General features: G+C 39.8%; 1 protein-coding gene across 1 annotated transcript; it reads left to right on the top strand.

Annotated features, from left to right (window-relative positions):
* The first annotated feature begins 14,689 nt into the window (after positions 1 to 14,689).
* On the top strand, positions 14,690 to 20,633 carry LOC137132658 (CD209 antigen-like protein C). Its single transcript, XM_067515472.1, has 6 exons — positions 14,690 to 14,824; positions 14,924 to 15,025; positions 16,558 to 16,722; positions 17,913 to 18,055; positions 18,147 to 18,247; positions 19,762 to 20,633. The coding sequence occupies exons 1-6, from the start codon at positions 14,755 to 14,757 to the stop codon at positions 19,922 to 19,924; spliced, it is 744 nt and encodes a 247-aa protein (XP_067371573.1). The 5' UTR covers positions 14,690 to 14,754; the 3' UTR covers positions 19,925 to 20,633.
* The last annotated feature ends 759 nt before the right edge of the window (positions 20,634 to 21,392 follow it).

Here is a 21,392-nt window from a genome sequence, read left to right as displayed (position 1 = left end):
ACAGGTTTATAACAAATATATAACAAATCTGTAACTGTAATATTTGTGTGTAAAATAATGTGCAAATGTATTCACTCAAATAACTAACTGTAAATGTCTAATAATCTGAGAAAACACTTAGGTTATAAGTAAAAGTGCTGGAAAGCCTCACAATTGTGATTTTATCGGTGGAATTTATCTACTGTTCTTCCGTCTGCAAGATGAGTGTGCGCATAAACCGATTTGGAAGGTTTAGTTTGCCCTTAGCTCGGACTCCCAGGCTCAGCCTTACAGGCAGAGTACGGTTCAGCTCACAGTTTGCGTTACAGTCCGCGCTCAGGCTTAGTGAAGAACACATGAAGCTCCGAGGTCGGTCAGTAAAGCCAGTGCTGAACGGAGGAGCACAGAGCCGCCTCCACAGTCCCTCAGGTGAGTCTCACCTTTACCTGTCTTTGAGTCGCCGTAGTGTTTTGCTCTTGACTTTGTCCTGCTCAGCCAAACAGTGTTTCTAGTGTTTCTGTACTGTTAGCTACAGCAGATAACGTTAGTCGATGCAGGCAGGTCAACAGCTACAGCTAGTGTAGCTAACAGCTAACAAACAGTGGGAGCTAACTTTACACTAAAAGTGCTGTTCAGTGGGAACTGGACTGGTGCTTGAACAAGACTTTCAGAGGACAGAGGACACGTCTTGGAGAATTACAAGCTGAAGTCCAGGTTCCACTGAACAGCACTTAGGGATAACCATGACCTGGATGACTGAGGATCCTCACAGACCGGCAACTTTACTGGTTTTTACAACATGATCGTCTGTTGTGCAGCTCACCGGGTTTTAACTCCTACATTGTCACGTCCAGTGACCAGATCTGTGTTTAGTCAACCTGCTTATTGCAGCTTTTATGGCCGTTAACTCATCACTGAGTCTTTGCAAACATGTCGCTCAGCACAATGAACCTTACATCCAAAATGCTGTAATCAAAAAACGTCATATTACAACATCAAGAAAACTGTCACTCAGACGTCACCGACTGAAAAATATTAACAACATGTGACTTTATGACTCTGATATTTCGTTTTAGTTTGCATAAACCAAAGTAACATTATAATGAAAATAGGGACACTTTACTACTGTGTGGATTGTATCACATTAATTTCTCCACAGAAATGATCAGAAATGCTGTAATATGATTAAATTAGCTTTCTAGCCATTGCTGCATAGAGTAACAGTACTGCAATACACAACTATACATATCCATTATATTTTCATAGTATCTGTATGTGATAAGCACAGATACAAATACACCAATGTTAACCTTTCTGCATTTCAAAACTGGTTTACTGACTGTAGCTCCTCTATTCCACCTGGGAAACAGCCTTTTTACATATATGTACAGACATGTATCATTCATTGTGTCCAAGAGGGACATGTGATCACGAGGCTACAGGCTAAAAAGACTTGTGTGTAGCTGGAGGGTTTGTTGACTTGTGGTTTTTTTTTTAATAAATGTATTAAGCTTTGGTTTGTGGATGCAGATTGCACCAAAATGTTTAACAGAAGACATTTGTGTCCTGTTTGTAGTTGGTTCCTTCATGGGAAAGCTGATGCAGAAACTTGCTCACCCTGACATCGTCATCATGAAGGACGAATTACTGAGGCTGCGCACAACTGCACCTTATAAACTGGTGATAACCAACCAGGATACAACCAGCAACAGGTTAGACAGTATAGTACAGTACAGCCTGTAACTTGTCCAGTCACACACTTTAATGGTTTTGCCTGTGTGGTTTATCATATTTAACATGAAAGGAGATTAAAGCACTGGCTTTAGGCTCTTTTATTGAATTCACATTCACACTGGTTCATACACACAGCTAATGCTGCCAGGGAGTTTGTTACGGCCCACCAGGGATGACCTTCTCCTCCAGGGTCACCTGACCTCAGTCCAGCTGTACAGGTGTATGAAGGCAGATGGTTAATGCCGTGGATAAAGCATCAGTCAGACAGGCAAAAAGGCAAAAAGACTCTAATACTCTCCCATCTTTCTCCTCCTTAGCAACAGTTCAGGGACAAACATCATCTCCTGTTCTCTTCCTCTTTCTTGCCAAAAATTCTATGCCCCTACTGTTTTCAACAGAGTCGCTGGGAACTGTTTAATTCTGGGACAAACGCCAGGTTCTCCTGACCTGTTCCATTGTTACTGACGCACACACATTTCCCATGTACTGAAGAAACACCATATATCAGTCTCTGGAGACTGACTGACCATTGAAAACACCTGTGGCTTCGATGTGCTCACCTCTCCTGAAACATCTGCTGTAGTGGAATTTTTTCCTAACTGCTGTATAGTCCGTTATTGGAAATTCAAATGTTATTAGAAAATGGTCAAACAGAAGAGAATTATGAGGAAATACTATTAAATTATCAGTTTCAATGCCATATGTAAGGCCAAGGTCTAAGCTCTGACTAAAACAGTGAGTGGGTTTATTTTACATTTTGGGAAAAACCAATTGAATCTAATAATCAATTAAACGCAGTGTTGAGGCAGTTACTGTCAGCATCAAGTCACACAAGTCACCCACTATAATGACTTTATCTGTACTAAGCACTAAATCTGATAGAAAATCAGAAAATTCAATCAAAAACTAATAAGTGACTGGAGGATGGTACACGATAACAAATAATAGGGCACATGTATACAAGGTCTATGCAAGAATTATTATTATTATTATTATTATTATTATTATTATTATTATTATTTAGAGTCCAGTTAGTAATTTTGTTTTCATAAGTTATTTAAACTGATATACATCAACTTTATTGGGAGGTCTGAGAGCTTAGTTTTTCTATCATTTATATCAGACTACATTGTTTTGAAGAATCTAAAACAATATTACAGTAAGTACTGGCTAGTTAATGAGAGCATCGCTCATTTATTTCTAACATTGAATAAACAAGTGCTATTTCTATGCCTCACTCACATTAGAGCCCATTTTAGATGAGAATCACACAAGTTACAATGTGTTTAAAAGCAGCATTCAAATGTTACAATAATCCTAAAAATACAGAAATACATTTATTTTAAAATGTAAATTGCTAAAAGTTCAAAATCTTAAATAATCTACATATGGACATACACTGCAAGCTGTGATGACCCGTGTGGTTCGATACCCGTCTATCAGGGCTGACTCCTGTCCACTAAGTGGTATTAATGTTACCATGCACAGAGAATCTGACTATGTCATCTCCGGCCTTTGGACGCCATTAGTGTTCAAACACAAGTATTTGCCTACATTGACAGGTTCATATGGAAAACTGTGTTTGCAGCAGTGTTTTCTGGGATTCTTTGTGTACTGTGGGTTCTTGTACCTCACTGCTCTCACTCACTCATTTGAATGAGGCTGACATTTATGCATGGTAAAACAAGACAAAACGTAACACTGCAAATCATAAATACAAAAACACACAAAGTAACATATAGTAACAAAATATTACCAGTATAACTCTAACTTTACTATGGTCTGTGACCATGAGATGGTGGGAGCTGCACCCTTTCATAAACTGTTTAATTTGGTAATAACGTGGTGTAATGACATATCTTTATCTCTGTGTCAGAGCCTGAGGATAAATGATAAATGGCCACTTGTACAACACTTTTTTCCAAAACACTTTACAATGTTGCTTCTCATTCACCCACTCACACACCGATGGCTGCCATGCATGGTGCTCACCTGACACACTGGGAGCAACTTGGGATTTCAGTGTCTTGCCCAAGGACACTTCCACACATAGCCAGGAGGGAAACTTCAACTCTTTACTGAACAGCTACATATGTGTGGTATGAAATGTTGTCATCCTTTCTTGCTAGCAAACTCTTAACAAGTTTTACTTCCTGTTTACATTCCTCTATTCAACTCTATTCTCTACATTAGCCACCAGGGCCACCTCGTGTTCCTTTTAAGTAACTGCACCCAATCAATAAAGAGAACGTGAGCATATTAAATTCAATTCAATTCAACTTTATTTATATAGCGCCAATTCACAACAAAGTCATCTCAGGGCACTTTACAGAATAAAGTCAAGATTATAAAGATGTATAAAGAGAACCCAACAATTCCCCCTGGAGCAAGCCATAGGCAACAGTGGAGAGGAAAAACTCCCTTTAACGGAAGAAACCTCCAGCAGAACCAGGCTCAGGGTGGACGGCCATCTGCCTCGACCAGTTGGGGTGAGTGGAAACAAAACATCGGGCAGATTGGTAGGACCAGTAGCTGCACGCTGGAAGACACACAGCTTCAAAGCCGGAGGACACCTGCAGAAAGGGCCAAAGAGAGGGGTACAGAGAAGGTCAAAGACAACTACGGGAGAGAACACACAGAGTTAATGACATACAGTGGTGACAATTGCGGGGTGAGAGGAGAGGAGAGATGGTCAAGAGGAGGAAAGGAGCTCAGTGCATCGGGGGGTGGGTCCCCCAGCAGTCTAAGCCTATGGCAGCTTAACTATAACTAACTATATGCTTTATTAAAGAGGAAGGTTTTAAGCGTAGACTTAAAAGTAGAGAGGGTGTCTGCTTCCCGAATCTGAACTGGGAGCTGGTTCCACAAGAGAGGAGCTTGATAGCTAAAGGCTCTACCTCCCATTCTACCTTTGGAAATTCTGGGAACCACAAGTAGGCCTGCATTCTGAGATTGAAGTGGTCTACTGGGATGATATGGTGCTATTATGTCTCCTATATATGATGGAGCCTGACCATTCAGAGCTTTATATGTAAGAAGCAGGGTTTTAAATTCTATTCTAAATTTAATGGGAAGCCAATGGAGAGAAGCTAGTGAAGGTGAAATATTATCTCTCTTGCTAGTTCCAGTCAGCACTCTTGCTGCAGCATTTTGGATTAATTGCAGGCTCTTTAGGGAGTTACTGGGGCATCCTGAAAGTAGGGAATTACAGTAGTCCAACCTAGAAGTAACAAATGCATGGACTAGTTTTTCGGCATCACTTTGAGACAGGATGCTCCTAATTTTGGCAATGTTCCGTAGGTGGAAGAAGGCTGTTCTACAGATTTGTTTTACATGTGAGGTAAAGGACACATACTGGTCAAAAATAACTCCAAGGTTCCTTGCAGTAGTACTGGAGGCCAGACTTATGCCATCTAGGGTAACAACATGGTTTTGTCTGAGTTTAAAAGTAAAAACTTGTGGGACATCCAGGCCTTTATGTCTTGTAGGCTTGAAGCTTTATTAACTGATTATTTTCATCTGGTTCCATAGATAAATATAGCTGGGTATCATCAGCATAACAGTGGAAATTTATGGAGTGTTTTCTAATTATTTTGCCTAAAGGAGACATAGATAAAGTAAAAAGTATTGGTCCTAACACAGAGCCTTGTGGAACTCCATAGCTAACCTTTGTGTGCATGGAGGATTCATCATTAACATGAACAAATTGAAATCTATCAGACAGATAAGATTTAAACCAACCTAGTGCAGTTCCTTTAATCCCAATTTCATCTTCCACTCTCTGTAATAAAATGTTATGATCAATGGTATCAATCATATGCTGTGATATCTTCCAGGTGTCTAAGAACGAGATGATTGATGCTTATTTACTGGTCTACAAACAAAATGCCAGGGGTCTAGAGTTGGATACACCTCTGTTAAAGCTTTGACAGAGCCAGTAACTGCACATTGGAAACACACAGCTCCAAAGCCGTGGACATCTGCAGAAAGATACAGAGAAGAAGAAGAACAACTACAAAGGAAAGAAGTGAAGCAATTTAAGTTGTGTATAATGTAAATTACAATTGAGACATTCACAAATGTTTGATTTCTTTATGGCTGTTTGTTTCAGTGGGGCCAGTGCTGCTTGAGCTAAGTTGTGTGCACTCTGCACACTGCAGAGAATACACACCAATCAACCATAACATTATAATCATTCCCCAAACATTGAGTAGGTCCCTCTTTGCCTCCAAAACTGACCTGACCCATCGAAGCACAGACTCCACTAGACCCCTGAAGTTATCTGGCACTAAGCTCTCAGTAACAGATGCTTGATAAGTTCCAAGGCCTCCATGGATCCGACTTGTTTTTCCAACACATCCCACAGATGTTCGATTACATTGAGATTTATAGAACTTGGAGGCCAAGTCAATATCTCAAACTCAGTGTTTTCCTCAAACCATTGTTGAACCATTTTTTGAAGTGTGGCAGAGACCACTAAAAGAGACCACAGACATTAGGAAATACAGTTTCCGTGTACTTCAGCTCAGCAACAGCATTTATGTAGGTGGTACCTTGTCAAAGTAACATCTGCAAGAATGGCAGAACGTAAGGTTTCCCTCCAGAACATTGTCAGGAGCATCACACTGCTTCTGCCAGCTTCCCTTTCTGCCATAGTGCATCCTGGTAGCATCTTTTCCTGAGTAAGTGATGCACATGCAACCAACCATCCACATCATGTAAAAGAAAGCATGATTGATCAGACCAGGCCCCCTTTATCCATCGATCTGTGGTCCAGTTCTGATGCTCACATGTCCGCTCTCAGGGCTTCTCAAGTCAAGTCAAGTCAAGTGGCTTTTATTGTCATTTCTACTATACACAGTGGTACACAGTACACAGTAGAAACGAGATAACGTTCCTCCAAGAACCAAGGTGCTACAAACAACACAAGCTATAATAAAGTGCATCGAGTGCAACCAAGTGCAAACAGTGCAGACGAAAAAACAGTACAGAGGGACAGTGTAGACAGACAACACAAGTAACACAGGACAGGACACAAGACACAAGACCCAAGACAGTGCCGACCAGTAAACCTACTGTATACTATTTTACAGTACAGTACAGTTCAGTTAAGTGTGCTAGGGGTGTTAAAAAAAAGAGCAGCATGTAAACGGTATAGTGCATTTAAATGTCCAGCATGTAAAAAAAGTGCAATTGCATTGGAATGTGCAAAAAACAGCAGGTAAACAGTGTAGTGCAGTAAATGTAGAATGATAAAAGTAAATAATAATAAATAAGTGGTGGTGGAATGAGATGAGTAGTGAGTGATGAGAATGTGCTGAGTTCGGTTTGCAGTGTGTTTAAGTTCTATTTCAGTTCTGTGTGTTGAGGAGCCTGATGGCTTGTGGGAAAAAACTGTTGCATAGTCTGGATGTGGTGGCCCGAATGCTTCGGAACCTCTTTCCTGATGGCAGGAGTGTGAAGAGTGTGTGTGATGGGTGTGTGGGGTCGTCCACAATGCTGTTGGCTTTGCGGATGCAGCGTGTGGTGTAAATGTGCATGATAGAGGGCAGAGAGACTCCGATGATCTTCTCAGCTGTCCTCACTATCCTCTGTAGGGTCTTGCGATCCGCGACGGTGCAGTTCCCAAACCAGGCAGTGATGCAGCTGCTCAGGATGCTCTCAATGGTCCCTCTGTAGAACATGGTCAGGATGGGGGGAGGGAGATGGGCTTTCCTCAGCCTTCTCAGGAAGTAGAGACGCTGCTGGGCCTTCTTGGTGATGGAGCTGGTGTTGACTGACCAGGTGAGGTTGTCCGCCAGATGAACACCAAGGAATTTGGTGCTCTTGACTATCTCCACTGAGGATCCATCGATGATCAATGGAGAATGGTCACCCTGTGCTCTCCTGAAGTCCACAACCATCTCTTTAGTTTTGTCAACGTTCAGAGACAGGTTGTTTGCTCCACACCAGGCTGTTAATCGTTGCACCTCCTCTCTGTAGGCTGACTCGTCGTTCTTGCTGATTAGACCCACCACGGTCGTGTCATCAGCAAACTTGACTATGTGGTTTGAGCTGTGCATTGCTACACAGTCGTGCGTCAGCAGAGTGAACAGCAGAGGGCTGAGCACACAGCCCTGAGGGGCTCCAGTGCTCAGTGTGGTGGTGCTGGAGATGTTGTTCCCGATCCGGACTGACTGGGGTCTCCCAGTCAGGAAGTCCAGAATCCAGTTGCAGAGGGAGGTGTTCAGGCCCAGTATGCTCAATTTCTCGGTCAGGTGCTGAGGGATGATTGTGTTGAATGCTGAGCTGAAGTCAATGAACAGCATTCGTACGTATGAGTCCTTACTGTCCAGGTGGGTGAGGGCCAGATGGGGCGTGGAGATGGCATCGTCCGTGGAACGATTTGGACGATACGCAAACTGCATGGGGTCCAGGGAGGTTGGGAGTTGGGTCTTAATGTGCCTCATGACGAGCCTCTCGAAGCACTTCATCACGATGGGTGTGAGCGCGACGGGACGGTAGTCATTGAGGCAGGAGACAGTAGACTTCTTAGGCACAGGCACGATGGTCGTTGCCTTGAGGCACGTGGATGAAGGTTATAGAGAATCTTACTTATATAACTGCGACACTTCTAATATATCAGAAAAATATTTAGCAGGTAACAATAGTGGGTCAAACTTCCATTGTAAAAGTGGAGGAAGACAAATGTTCAAGGATTAAGAGGAATTTAATTTAAGAGACCTCAGTTAATTTAACCTTGTACTGAAACTCAGTCAGTTCACTTTGTCAGACACATACACAGCAGAGACAGGAAGTCACGATATATCAAGTGCAGCAATTATATTTACAACACACACACAGTCAAAGTCTGTTTTATTTTTGTAGCTGTGTTGTCTTAACAGCCCAACCCACCCCGGCCCCTCAACTTCTGTACATTTATTCTGAACTGTGAAACCTTTGTGCCACTGTTCTTTCCAGAAAGTAAGTAGGAAATTACAAAGCTGCATCAGGTTGGGTAGAATAAATGGGACTGTGTTTTCTATTCATTTTACACAACCGTGTCCTAAACTGATGTCAGTTTACAGTAAATGATGTTATCAGATATTTAAGCACAGTTTTTTCTGTTTGAAAGTGTGTCATCTGTCTTTGTAACACTTCAAAGTAGGTGTAAGGTGGTTAAAGATTTTTTATATAAAACAGACATTACTCTCTGGATTCAGTGCGGAAGATGCATGGATTGGTTTGAGTGATAGAGATGAAGAGGGCACCTGGAAATGGATGGATGGAACTCCACCGACTTTGAAGTAAGTGCTTCACTTTCTTTACATCCCAATATCCTGGTTTATGTGTGTCAACAAAACGGAGGCATAATAACTCACGTGGATTAACAGTTTTATTTATACAGGAAGTAAAAGACAAAAAAAAAAAAAAAGCGAGGGCCAACCATCTAAAGCTGGGCCCCACTAAAGGATAATATCTTGTTTCTCAGAGCAAAACAGCACGAGCTGACATGTTAGTTGATGCTGAGCATAATGTCAAAGTTTGTGGTGTTAGTTGTTAAATGAATATTCTAGTGTGCGCATTCCCGAGATTAAAACATTACAATTATATCTGTGGTGTCCCACGTTTAGACAATCAGTTAAGGTTTAATAATCATCACCAAACCTAAAACAGCAATGGAAGGAGTAATGTATATACACAAGAGAGAATAAAAACTGAAACAGAGTCAAAATTGGCATGTTGCTCACAGTCGAGCCAACTTTATTTATAAAGCACTTTAAAAAACAGCAAAGTCTGACCGAAGTGCTTAACAATTAAAATAGTAAAGCCAAATTATATATATAAATAAAAAGTATAAAAGAATTTAAGGAATAAAATACAATAAAATAGTATAATAAACTACTCATACTGGGTCAGCTGACCTGAGTGACCTGGAGGGAGAGGGGGGGTGCACATATAGGGTGGGACACGACCATTTGAGGATTGAAAAACAAACACAAGAACTTTAAAATGAACTCTAAGATGGACAGGCAGCCAGTGCAGTGAAGCTAAACCCGGGGTGATGTGTTCTCTCTTCCCTGTTCCCGTTAATAAACATCTAGCTGCATTTTGTACCAGCTGAAGACGGGACAGGGACAAGTGAGAGACACCAAAATAAAGAGAATTACAGTAATCCAGCAGAGTTGTCTTAAGTGAAAGAAGCTGGAACTAACCTGCCCGTCCAAGGTAAAACCACTGCCCACCTTAACACCCAAATTAGTGACATTATGTTTAACAAAGTGTGTCACAGGGCCCAGGTCTACAAGGGAGGACCCACTGCTGGTCTTTGGATCTTTTTTTCATTAAAATGGAGGAATTCACGAGCCATCCAGGCTCTTAAATCCTCAAGACACTTATTCAGTGAGTGTATGGAGTAGCCATCCTTTTGTATCAGTGGCGAATATATCTGGGTGTCTTCTGCATAATAGTGGAAAGGACAATTGTGCTTTCTAAGAATGGAGCCAAGGGGGAGCAGATAGAGGGAAAAAAGCAGAGGCCCAAGAATTGAGCCCTGCGGAACCCCATACAAAAGAGCAGCAGAAGAGGACTGATTTGTACGCAAAATGTTCTCTCTGCCAAGTATGACCACTCCAGAGCAGTGCCCCGGATGAGTGATAGAGATGAAGAGGGCACCTGGAAATGGATGGATGGATCTCCACTGACTTTGAAGTGCTTCACTTTGTTTACATCCCAATATCCTGGTTTATGTGTGTCAACAAAACTGAGACATAATAACTCACGTGGATTAACAGTTTTATTTATACAGTTTTATTATTTTGTAGCCTTTCCCAGATCTGTGCCTTGAAATCATCTTGTTTCTAAGCTCTGCAGACAGTACCTTTGACCTCATGGCTTTTGCTCTGATACCACATGCATTATGAGCTGTGAGGCCTGAAGTGTGTCCCTTTCCAAATCATGTCCTATCAATTTAATTTAGCACAGGTGGACTCCAGTCAAGGTGTAGAAACTTCTCAGCAATGGTCAAGAGAAATAGGAGGCACCTGAACACCCTGGGCCAAACAGGGCACATGTAGGGTCATTGCAGAATTTCTTTATTATTATTATTTAGAGTCCAATTAGTTGTTCAGTGATGTTTTCATAGTTTCATTTAAATTGATAAATGAAATGATGCTTCAGGTCGGGCTCTTCAACGCCAACACACACTCACTCATCATCCTGCCACTGAGCTTTATTTTTACTGCGTAAAGGTCAAATCACAAACTTTTTTACTGGCAGTGATGTAATGATGGGGAGACAATGTCAGGATCACCAACTTCACTTCCTCCTTCGTGACTTTTATTTTGAAACCACTTCCTGTTTCCTGGTCACATTTCATTTTCTCGCTAATTAATCAACGGCAATCAGTTTCACCTGCTCTCATCTCTCTGCTTATATACCTCCCTCACCAAGCTGCCACATCGTTTGCTTTCTAGCCTTCATCTAAATCATCTTTGCTAACTACGGTTCAGGCCAGGCTACGTTTTTGACCTGACTCTGCTGCTACTTCGGTTATTTGAGTAACTGACTCTCTGTTACTGACCTAATGAATGACCAGCATTAAAACTAATTAACTGTTTAATTTGGTTTTCTCACATGTCTTTTATTGTGTGTCTCGTGACACGAGACCAAGCTTTCTGACACTGGGCAGCATTACAACAAGTGCTATTTCTATGCCTCACTCACATTAGAGCCCATTTTAGATGAGAATTACACAAGTTACAGTGTGTTTAAAAGCAGCATTCAAATGTTACAATAATCATAAAAATACAGTAATGTAAAATGTAAATTGCTAAAAGTTCCAAATCTCAAATAATCTACATATTGACAGCAGACTAAAATAAATGATTCAAGTCAAACAAAAGATGACAAAAGATTTTTGTTCATCTGTTGTCATAAATGTTAAACAACAGTGAGTGTTTGTTCAAATTGTGAGTTTGTTTGAATCTAACCGTGACATTTTGTTGCCACGTTAGTTATGACTCTTTCTCCAAAGCCTCCTAAAGGTGCATCAGTGGTGGCAGAATGAATTTTACTTTGTTCTTCATTTATCTTCCTAGTGAATAAACTGAATAATTTATGAATAACTATCTTCATTAAAGACGGGTAAACAGTAACAACATGTTCTCATGTTTCACTTCTTTATAGCTGTGGTGGATCTTAAAATAATGTTGCTTGTAGAAGATTGCTCACCATCGCAACTTCTCACTTCCTCTAAAGCTCAGTTTCCTCGAGGATTGAAACAAACTTTTATCATTTACAATTTACTGCAGTTAGTGCTGCAGAGCTTCTAGTAAAACCTAAACACCTTATGATTTTATTTATTTTTTTGTCCTTTCGGAAAGGTTATAGGTGGAATGACCTGTACTGTGAACTATCTCTGCAATGGATCTGTCAGGGTCGACCCAAGTGCAACAAAGCGAGAGGGGATTTGGTAAGAAAATAAATTCTCTTTAGAATTGTTAATAAAAGACAAGAAAAACTACTAACATAATTTCACTCCTACAACGAGGACTAAACTCACCTAAACCTAAACATCAATGTGAAATTATTAACCAAAAGAACATGAACGAGAAAACAAGGAATTACCATAAACAGAAAATAAGCACAGAAAAAAATTACTAAGGCATCGAATGAAAATCTAACCAAACCTCAGACCAAGATACAGGATAGAAGTCCACAAACCCTGAGACAGGTAAACAGACGACTGGACATTGCACGGATAATCCAGATGAGACAAGATGAAGAAGGAGAACGAAATGAAAGTCCAGGGTAAGAAGTGAATGTGAGAGTCACATCATGACAGGATGTGTGAGACAAAAGTGTAACACTGCTAAATGTTTTGACATCATACATATGGAAATGTTTTATATAAGACATGAATATGTCCTGTCTCTGTCCACCACCTCTGTCATTTATATTTCATTTACATACAAACATTTTCTGTGTTGAACAAACTGCTAGCAATAGGTCCTTGACATATATACAAACACCATGGACTAATCAGAGAGCAGGCTCCATTTCTGCATGTTTGATTTGCAGGGAACAATGCTTCATTCTAGATTTCTCTGTAGCCTTGTGCCTGGTGAGTCCACATCTTGGTTGGTTAAGTGAACAGTGCACAGACTGGCTGATGGCTGGTGATGTTTATCTGTTTATCAACCTATTTTTATCAGTGACATAATGCATTAAAGTTGTCTTGTGAAAATTCTAAGAAAACCAGCAATGTAATGAATAATAATGCAACAAATAAGAATAAATCATTTAAAATAATGAAATATGACTTCTTCTTGTTCATTCTTTTTCATTGTATCACTATAACCTCATATCACGGTTGAATAATATATGTGGATAAAGTTCATGCTTTTTGGCCTTGTTTCTTAATGGCAGTATATACACACAGTAATGCTATGTTTGTACTGTCAACACAAAGTGTCTAGTTCATTCTAGTCAGTTGCAGACATGGTTACATAAGTTCCCAGACCACCGTCAGGTATTGACATACTTAACATTGACATGTGTTTGTACTTTGAGTAAATTATAAATATTCTGCTTAGTACTTGAGTAAAACATTTGCTGTGGTACTTGTGCAGACTTTCTAGGCCAATTCTTGCACTTTTACTTTAGTGGAGCCCTGGTGGTTCTGTGGTAGAGCATTGGGTTGGGATGCAGAAGGCCGCAGGTTTGAATCCAGCCATCAAGGGCTGAGCCCTGATAAAATGGGAGGGTTGCGACAGGAAGGCCATCCGGCGTAAAAACGTGCAGAACACCTTTCACTGTGTCAGCCCCTGAGGGGACAAGCCGAAAGCACTTTTTGTGATGTCATGCTAAAGAAATGATGCAGCATTGGAAGCAAGACATAAACTATGTTTTTGGAACTCGGCCTTTTGTGCAGCAATTTTTCTAAACTTTCTGATAGTCTACCAAACATTGGGTCACCAATAAACAGCATAATTAACTGTCTAATTTTATGTTCTCACGTCTTTATTACGTATCTTTTATCTTGTAAATGAAACAACAGCAGTGTTTGTTCAAATGTCTAAAAACTGTTTGTGTGTAACAGGGACCTCTTGTTACCATGTGGATTCTGACTTGTGTGTCAGAAGAAAAGTCTTTTATAATGATGCCACAAACCATTTTAAGCAGAATGTCAAACTATGTTTAATGACAATGAAACTGTGTGAAGCCTTGTTGTGTAGTAAAGAACTGCCCACAGCTGAAACTTCCTCAAAAGCTAAAGAAGTTTCAGACTGAAACCAAAAACCAACAAGCCCTTCATCACTTACAGGAAGTCCAGTCAATGCTGCAGAGCTGATCTTCCAGGAGACAGTTGGTCACTTTACGAGCAGTTGAGGAAATATGTGTCAGTGAGTTTCTGTTCACTGTCAGCCCGGATAAGTTGACTTTGCCTAATACATCTTATACATCTCTTTGTCACGTCCCTACTTGTCCTCTACACTCAGGTGTGTTCACCTGAATGTATTTTATTATTTTAGTTATTATTATTATTATTATTATTATTATTATTATTATTATTATTATTATTATTATTATTATTATTATTATTATTATAAATAATAATTATTATTTAATTTTACTATTTTAATCTGCCCTTATCATCTGTTTGTACCACCACCAGCTTTCACCACCTTCAGTATGTTAGTTTCAGAGAAAATGTGTCCTGCAGTTCTCTGGAGACCCTCTAGAAAATCTGAACTGCTCTAAAAATAAATAAAACCATCTTGTTGCTGCATCAGGTGAAGTAGAATAAATGTGACTGGTGTCAGTTTAGTACAGCAAATGTCAGAATTGTGAAGAAACTGAACTAAGTGCTTCAATCTTCTATTAGTGTAGTTTGCTGTGTCTCCTTATGAGAATTGCCCACTATCAAAACCACAAGGCCCATCACTTCCTCTAAATCCCAGGGTTCTTAGTATCTGAAACCAAAGTATTTTTATCATTTACATGAACTGTGCTGCAAAGCTGACAGGAGCTCTGAGGCAGTTAACAAACCTGTGATCAATGGAGGAAATATATGTCAATGTTGAACATGACAAATCTGTTCACTCAAGTCCTTCAACAAATCAGACAGGTAAGAATGTTTAATTAGTTGCTGAGTGGAGATTAAATCTGTTTTAATCATATGTTATTTCTGATCTAAGACTGTGTTTACTGGTCTTTTTCTGTTCAGGTCCCAGGAGCTCAGACAGCAGATGTCATGGAGCTGTTGTTCTCTGTCTGGGGCTGCTGAGTGTTTTCCTGTTGGCTGGACTCATCGTCCTCGGTGTCCACCGTGAGTCTATGTTTTATAAGTTAATACCAGAGTCACTTTATGAGTTTAAGAAGTATTGTTATTTAAATGTACAAATTTAATTTTTCATGTTTCCTATTTATGCATTTGAATTTTGAAATTTAAATATTTAATGTTTGTAACACGTTGTTTTGACTAAAATGACAAAGTTCAGCAGGAAAAGTGCTTTCAGCTGTTCAGCACCAGACAAACAGGAACTTCACCTCCACTTATTCTCTGACATTATTAGAGTGAATCACACTCTTGTTGTACATGTTTTTTGGCCTGATACTAGTCCTAAACACTAACAGCTACAAACATGGTTCCAACTCTAACATGTTAAGCCTGGTCAGGAGAGGGATGCTTTTACTTTGTGTGCTGATAGCTAACATACAATAATTATTATGAATAATTTTGTGTTGTTCCAGAGCATTAACACTTTTGAAAAACTGACTTTTTATTTTTTAGCTTTTTGTTCTGAATTAAGAATAAATAGGTATTTAACCATTAAACAATTTGATTTGTCCAGCTCAGACAATACTTTTACACTTTGATGAGGTGTTTTATTTGTTGTACACTCTCCTTGGTGCAACACTGTTACGAATACTCAGAAACCTGAAAAAGGTTTATTTTAAAATATTGTGGAATAAACCCTTTACCATTAAAGAAAGTTGTTTAGTGCTTTTCATCTGCCTGTGCTGTTCCATTCGTGGAACTGCAGTTAATTTTTGAAAAGATTTTGCATTAGTTTCATTTCTACATTATTCAGTTCTTCAGTTAGTCAGCAGAAATGGCTGCAAGCGGCGATGGGAGCATAGCGACACCTGCTGAAGAGTTTTGATGCAGTATTTGTAAACAGAATTTTGTAGCGTCTGTTTTCACTTCTCTAGTTTTCAATGCCTTTAAACCTGCTACGCATGGCAACATTTAAAATGTTCAGGGCTTCCAATCTGGCGGCGGCGAAGGCTGTGAGCAGCTGCAGCAGCTGGCATTTTCTTCATTTGTCCATTGTAGTATGCACATTATGCCTGTATGCAAACATGCTACATTACATCAAAAGCCATTATAACAGTTCTACAGCAGAATAGCTGATAAGTATATTGCTATGTTTACAGACTTGTACCATCAGAACAGGCAAACTAGGCACATGTTTGATGCCTCCACCAAGAATGACGAAAAGGCCCCAGTGGCCCCTCATTTTGGCACATTTAGCAAAGTCAGCAACAAATCCCCTTAAACCTCCTGTAAAGGCTCTATACTGTGCACCACTGCTACTGAGGAGCCTCATTACACTTCTTTGCCTAGGACCCCCTGGTTAACCACTGTTTTTAATGCTTTTTTAAACGGGGCATAAGAGGAAAATCCACTTATTGTACTGTAGGAGTAAAAGTTTAGGATTGTGGTGGAAATTTTTAGCATATGGAACTTAAATTATGGGCATCAGTTCATTGTAAAGATTGGGGGGGAAATAGCAAAGAATCTGACCTGGCTAAATAGTATGTGGTATTAAATTATATGAATTCATGTGGTTTCAGATTATAACTCAGCACATGGTGCAGCTGCAGAACTCTCCAGCATCAAAGACAAGCTGACTGAGCTTCTCCAGGACAGTAAGAACAAAGTGTCTTCACTGACGGAAGAGAGAGACCAGCTGAATGCCAGACTCAATAAAACAGCAGAGGAACTGAACAGGCTTCAGAGTGAGTTTTCTGATTCTGTAGGGGCTTGTGGGTCCCTATGTTCCTTGGAGCTTTGTTGTTGGGGGCAACAGGCCCTGGTAGGGTCTCAGAAGGCAAAGTGGTCCCAGAGGTGGTTCCAGACTAAATGTAATTCAAAGACATCCTGAGGATATGCCAGTTCAGTAACTTGTAGTTAGCCTTGGGAAGGGAGCCACCACCCTGTAGGCCCACTATATGCAGGAACAGAAGTCAGGGTTACCTCTACACATAGCACTGTCTCTGGAACCAAACTTCTAGAGAGTGGTTGGCCTCATTTCTTTTTTTGGAGTTGCCCAGAGTGAGAGGCGTGAGGCAAATGTGGGGATACTCACAAGTCCCCGGCTGAGTGCTGCTGTGTTGGAATACTCCCTGGTGAATGAGAGGGTCACCTATATGTGAGGGGGAGGCTCTGGCTGTTGTTTGTGCTTACACACCAAAAAGCACTACAGAGTATCCAGCCTTCTTGGAGACTTTGGGTCGGGTCCTTGAAGTTACCACCTTGGGAGTCCATAGTTCTGCTGGGGGACTTCAACGCCCAGGTGGGCAATGATGGAGAAACCTTGAGGAAAGTGATTGTAGGAATGGCCTCCATGATCTGAACCTGAGTGGTGCTTTGTTATTGGACTTCTGGGCTAGTCATGGGTTGGGCATAACAAACACCCTGTTTGAGCATAGGGTTGGTCACAAGTGTACCTGGTACCAGAACACCTTAGGCCTCAGGTCAATGATTGAATCTGTGGTCGTATCATTAGATTTCAGGCTGTTTGTATTAAACACTTGGATGAACAGTAATGCAGAGCTGTTAACCATTAATACCTGGTGGTGAGTTGGATCAGGGGGCGGGGGAGGCTAATGGACTGACCTGGTAAACGCAAACGTGTATTAACTGAGTGCTGGGAACACCTCGTTGAGGCCCCTGTGTATCAGATCATTACCTCCCACCTTAGAGTAATTTCTCTTGCATTCCGGGGGAGGCTGGGGACATGGAATCCGAGTGGACCACATTTACAGGCTTCATTGTGGAAGCGGCCGCTCTTAGCTGTAGTCGGAAGGTAGTTGTTGCCTGTTGTGATCAAAAGAAATGTAAGTCTAATTTCTTATTCACACACACTGACAATATTTGTAAACCAATTCTGATTAAGTATGTTTTACATTTTTAATATATGTTCCAGAGAAAACATGTCCTGCAGGATGGCACATGTTCAAATTTTCCTGTTACTTCATCTCCCATGACTCTGGTTCTTGGAAAAGAGGCAGACAGGACTGCAAAGACAGAGAAGCAGATTTAGTTGTGATAGACAGTGCTGAAGAACAGGTACAGTGTGGATGTTTTAGGACACTGAGGTCAATGACAAAGGTAAATGTGAACACTAACTTTTTAATAATTAGTTTTTGCTTTCATACAGAAATTAATCTCACACTTCACAGTAGAAGCCTGGATTGGTTTGACTGACAGTGAAGAAGAAGGCACCTGGAAATGGGTTGATGGATCTTCACTGACTCTGAGGTTGGACCTAAATTAGTTTCAGCAGCACAAACTGTAGCCTGTAACAGGAGCATCCTTTTGAACCAGCACCTTACTGAAAGAATTTCAGTGTGAATCATATGAATAGAGAAAAACAAACATATATTTGCTCTGCAGTAGCTACAGTGTCCTGCAATGGTGGCAGACGTACAGTAGCATCTGTAAAATCAATATTCAAGTAGCCTGAAAATGCACTTGTGTAAAAGTAGAAATTTCACTAATAAATACATTTTTGTGGACAACAGTCTGAGTTACTTATAGAAAACATTTGTTTGGATTTTAAACACTTGAATAAAAGTTCTGAAAAAATATACTTAAAATACCAAAAGTAAAATAACTCATGTAGAAAGATATTAATAAATGATATTATTCATGCATTAACAGTGAACATCACTAATGTTGCAGCGAGTAAAGATCATTTTAACATCTTTATGTGCTGAAAAAAGCTTCATCCACAAAAACACATCAGCATTTAAAAGTTTAATAGATTTTGTTTTAACAATTTGTATCTGTGATGTAACTATAGGAAAATGTGCAGCATTGCTTTCTGAATTTTAGCCAAGTTAAAATAAGACTAAATGCACAAGTAAAGTCCCTCAAATTTGTTGGCTGTATTTGAGTAAATACCAGAGACAATGGGATGAGACTCCATCACTTTTTTCCTCCAAGTTTAGAGGAAGAATATTTGCATATTACCCAACAAATAATTGGTGAAGCTGTGTATGATCATATTGATCCAGTGGTTTCTGAATCCAAAATCTGCTCTGATAACATATCACTATAGTAACGTATCACTACAGCAGTGTGAGACATTAATGTTGCAGATATTATTGAATTTAAGAAGCAAATCAAAAAAACCTTCACTGCTTAAAACACACAGGGAATAAAAAACCCAGAGGAAACAATGTTTGAAACTGCTGAAATCGCTGGTTTCACAGAGTGAATCTGTCCATCAGGGTGACGCACAAAAAGCTTCAAGACTAAAGTAAGAAGACAATAATGTCCCAGCTGCAGATTCACATGGTTACTGACCCTTTCTATAAGAAGTATGATGTGCTCAGCTCATCTTTTTAAAGGAGACAAACCTGGTGCTACAGTTTAAGACCCACAGGGATGTAATTAAATTCAAAACTTGAGCTGGAGTTCACATTTGTTTGGTGACTTGAAAACAAAAATGCCAACAATGTGATGAAGAGGAAGAAGCTCCGGCCCAGTTTAACCCCTGATTAGTTCACGTATTGAGCTGCTTTAAATGCTTTAAGTTCAAGTTTAATTTAAGTGGATTTTCATGTCCTGTTCATTGTCAGCTAGTAACTGCACTTTAGAAATTTACTGTGATGATAAAATGATAAACAAGCATCTTCTGTTGGGTCTGAATGGCTTCAAGTTGTCTCTGTCTCTGCACAATGTTCATGTTGGACCTTATGTGAATTATAATAAAACTGTGGACATACTACTTTTGCTTCATTTTAATGACTGATTCTCTTGTTGTTTAGACAGTGGGAGGCAAATCAGCCTGACAACGGTGGTGGAGACATAAAGTGGGGAGAGGAAGACTGTGCACACATCCTACCGGGCAGGGAATTGGAAAATAATTGGAACGATCTGTCATGTGATGCTTCTAAACACTGGATCTGTGAGAAAAAGCTTCAGCAGTAGTAACATGTGCTTTTAGAAAGTCAGATATTATTCCACAAAAAGTCTTTGGTATCTTGTGTCTGAGACAGTAAGTGTAGCGTACGGCTCTTTCTCACCAGTTTCTGTGCTGTGTAACTGTGTAAACCAGTGTGAGGATCCACTTGTTCTACACATTAATAGTCTTTTAAATCTATGCTCAGTACACAGCTATTTAAAGTTGCATTCACCCTTCAGCAGTAAATGGACAGTTTATCAGTATTGTCTTCTTTTATTAGTGTCCTTCACATTTTATTTTTGCTTGTTTATAAATTGGCCCTTTTATAATTTTTTTGTGACTTGTACATTTTTGATTTTTAATTAATATTTGTATCTGTTTTTGTTTTATCATCCATTGGTTAATTTGAGTCTGACACCATCTGTGAAGCATCTTAAACTCATATTTACTTCACTGAGAGTATTGCAGTACATTCTGCTGCTCTTACTGTTACTTACTTAGTGACTGTAATACAACAGTATCTGTCGCCACCTTCTGACTTTCACACTGCAGGTGCAGTAGTAGTGTCATGGATGGATTGGTGGGAGAATGGGTCCCTGGACACAGACAAGTAAAAGGCCCCACCACTGACACAAGTGACCACAAATGTGTCTGTCACATTATTTCAGTCATTTTTGTGTTTTGGTTTCAACTGTTTCTGGTCAATTTCATTCAATATATGTCTATTTCCAACCATCACGTCTCTCTTTTTGTGTAATATTTTATATATTGTCGCTTGTCTTGTGTCTTGTTATGTTTCTGGAGCTTGGTGACATCTTGTGTGTATTTTTCTTTTTTTTTTCAATTTTGTGGTTGCGATCATTCTGTGTGTATTTTTGTTCATGTTAATAGTGACCTCCATGGAGAAATATGACACAAAACCCCCCAAACTCCTCCCACCTTCTAATTTTAACTTTTCCCACTCAAGTGGAGCCAAGTAAGAAGGTTTTACCAGTGTTACTTTCTTTTTTTAATGTGTTATTATATTTTTACTTTCAATTCAAGTTTTTCCAATTAGCTCAATTTATATAGCACCAATATATAACTGTGTTACCAGGCTAAGTGCGTTTCTTCTAAATGAGTGGAACTCCACTTCCTCTCTAACTGCTTTAAGCTGGATGTTACCATTGTACCATGGAGGTTGTCTCCTCTGATTTACTGCCTTCTTTTTCAGAGGGGCAACAGTATCAAGTATAGTCACAGTGAGGCTGCAGAACCATCAACAAGACAATGTACTTGTACAAGTATGAAGTGGCTACTCACAATAGTATAGAAGTAAATGGTAAAAGAATCTTTTCATTAAATTTTGTCATTAAAGCATTTTCGGATAAACGCGTCCTGTAATGGAGGTTTTTTCTAACTGCTGTATAGTCCATTATTGTATAAAAGAAAATTATGGGGAAATATTGTTAAATTATCAATTTCAATGCCCTATGTAAGGACAAAGTCTAGAGT

The sequence above is a fragment of the Channa argus genome, chromosome 9 (genome assembly GCF_033026475.1).
Source record: "Channa argus isolate prfri chromosome 9, Channa argus male v1.0, whole genome shotgun sequence".
Taxonomy (NCBI): Eukaryota; Metazoa; Chordata; class Actinopteri; order Anabantiformes; family Channidae; genus Channa; species Channa argus.
The sequence above is the reverse complement of the archived record's forward strand: the minus strand, read 5'-3'. Positions and strand labels throughout refer to the sequence as shown.

Bases quoted from the DNA above. Each gene is read 5' to 3' on its own strand.
- LOC137132658 (XM_067515472.1), top strand. From the start codon at position 14,755: ATGGAGGAAATATATGTCAATGTTGAACATGACAAATCTGTTCACTCA. The intron at 14,825-14,923 runs GTAAGAATGTTT...TTTTCTGTTCAG, and splicing joins TCCTTCAACAAATCAGACAG to GTCCCAGGAGCTCAGACAGC. The intron at 16,723-17,912 runs GTGAGTTTTCTG...TATATGTTCCAG, and splicing joins GGAACTGAACAGGCTTCAGA to AGAAAACATGTCCTGCAGGA.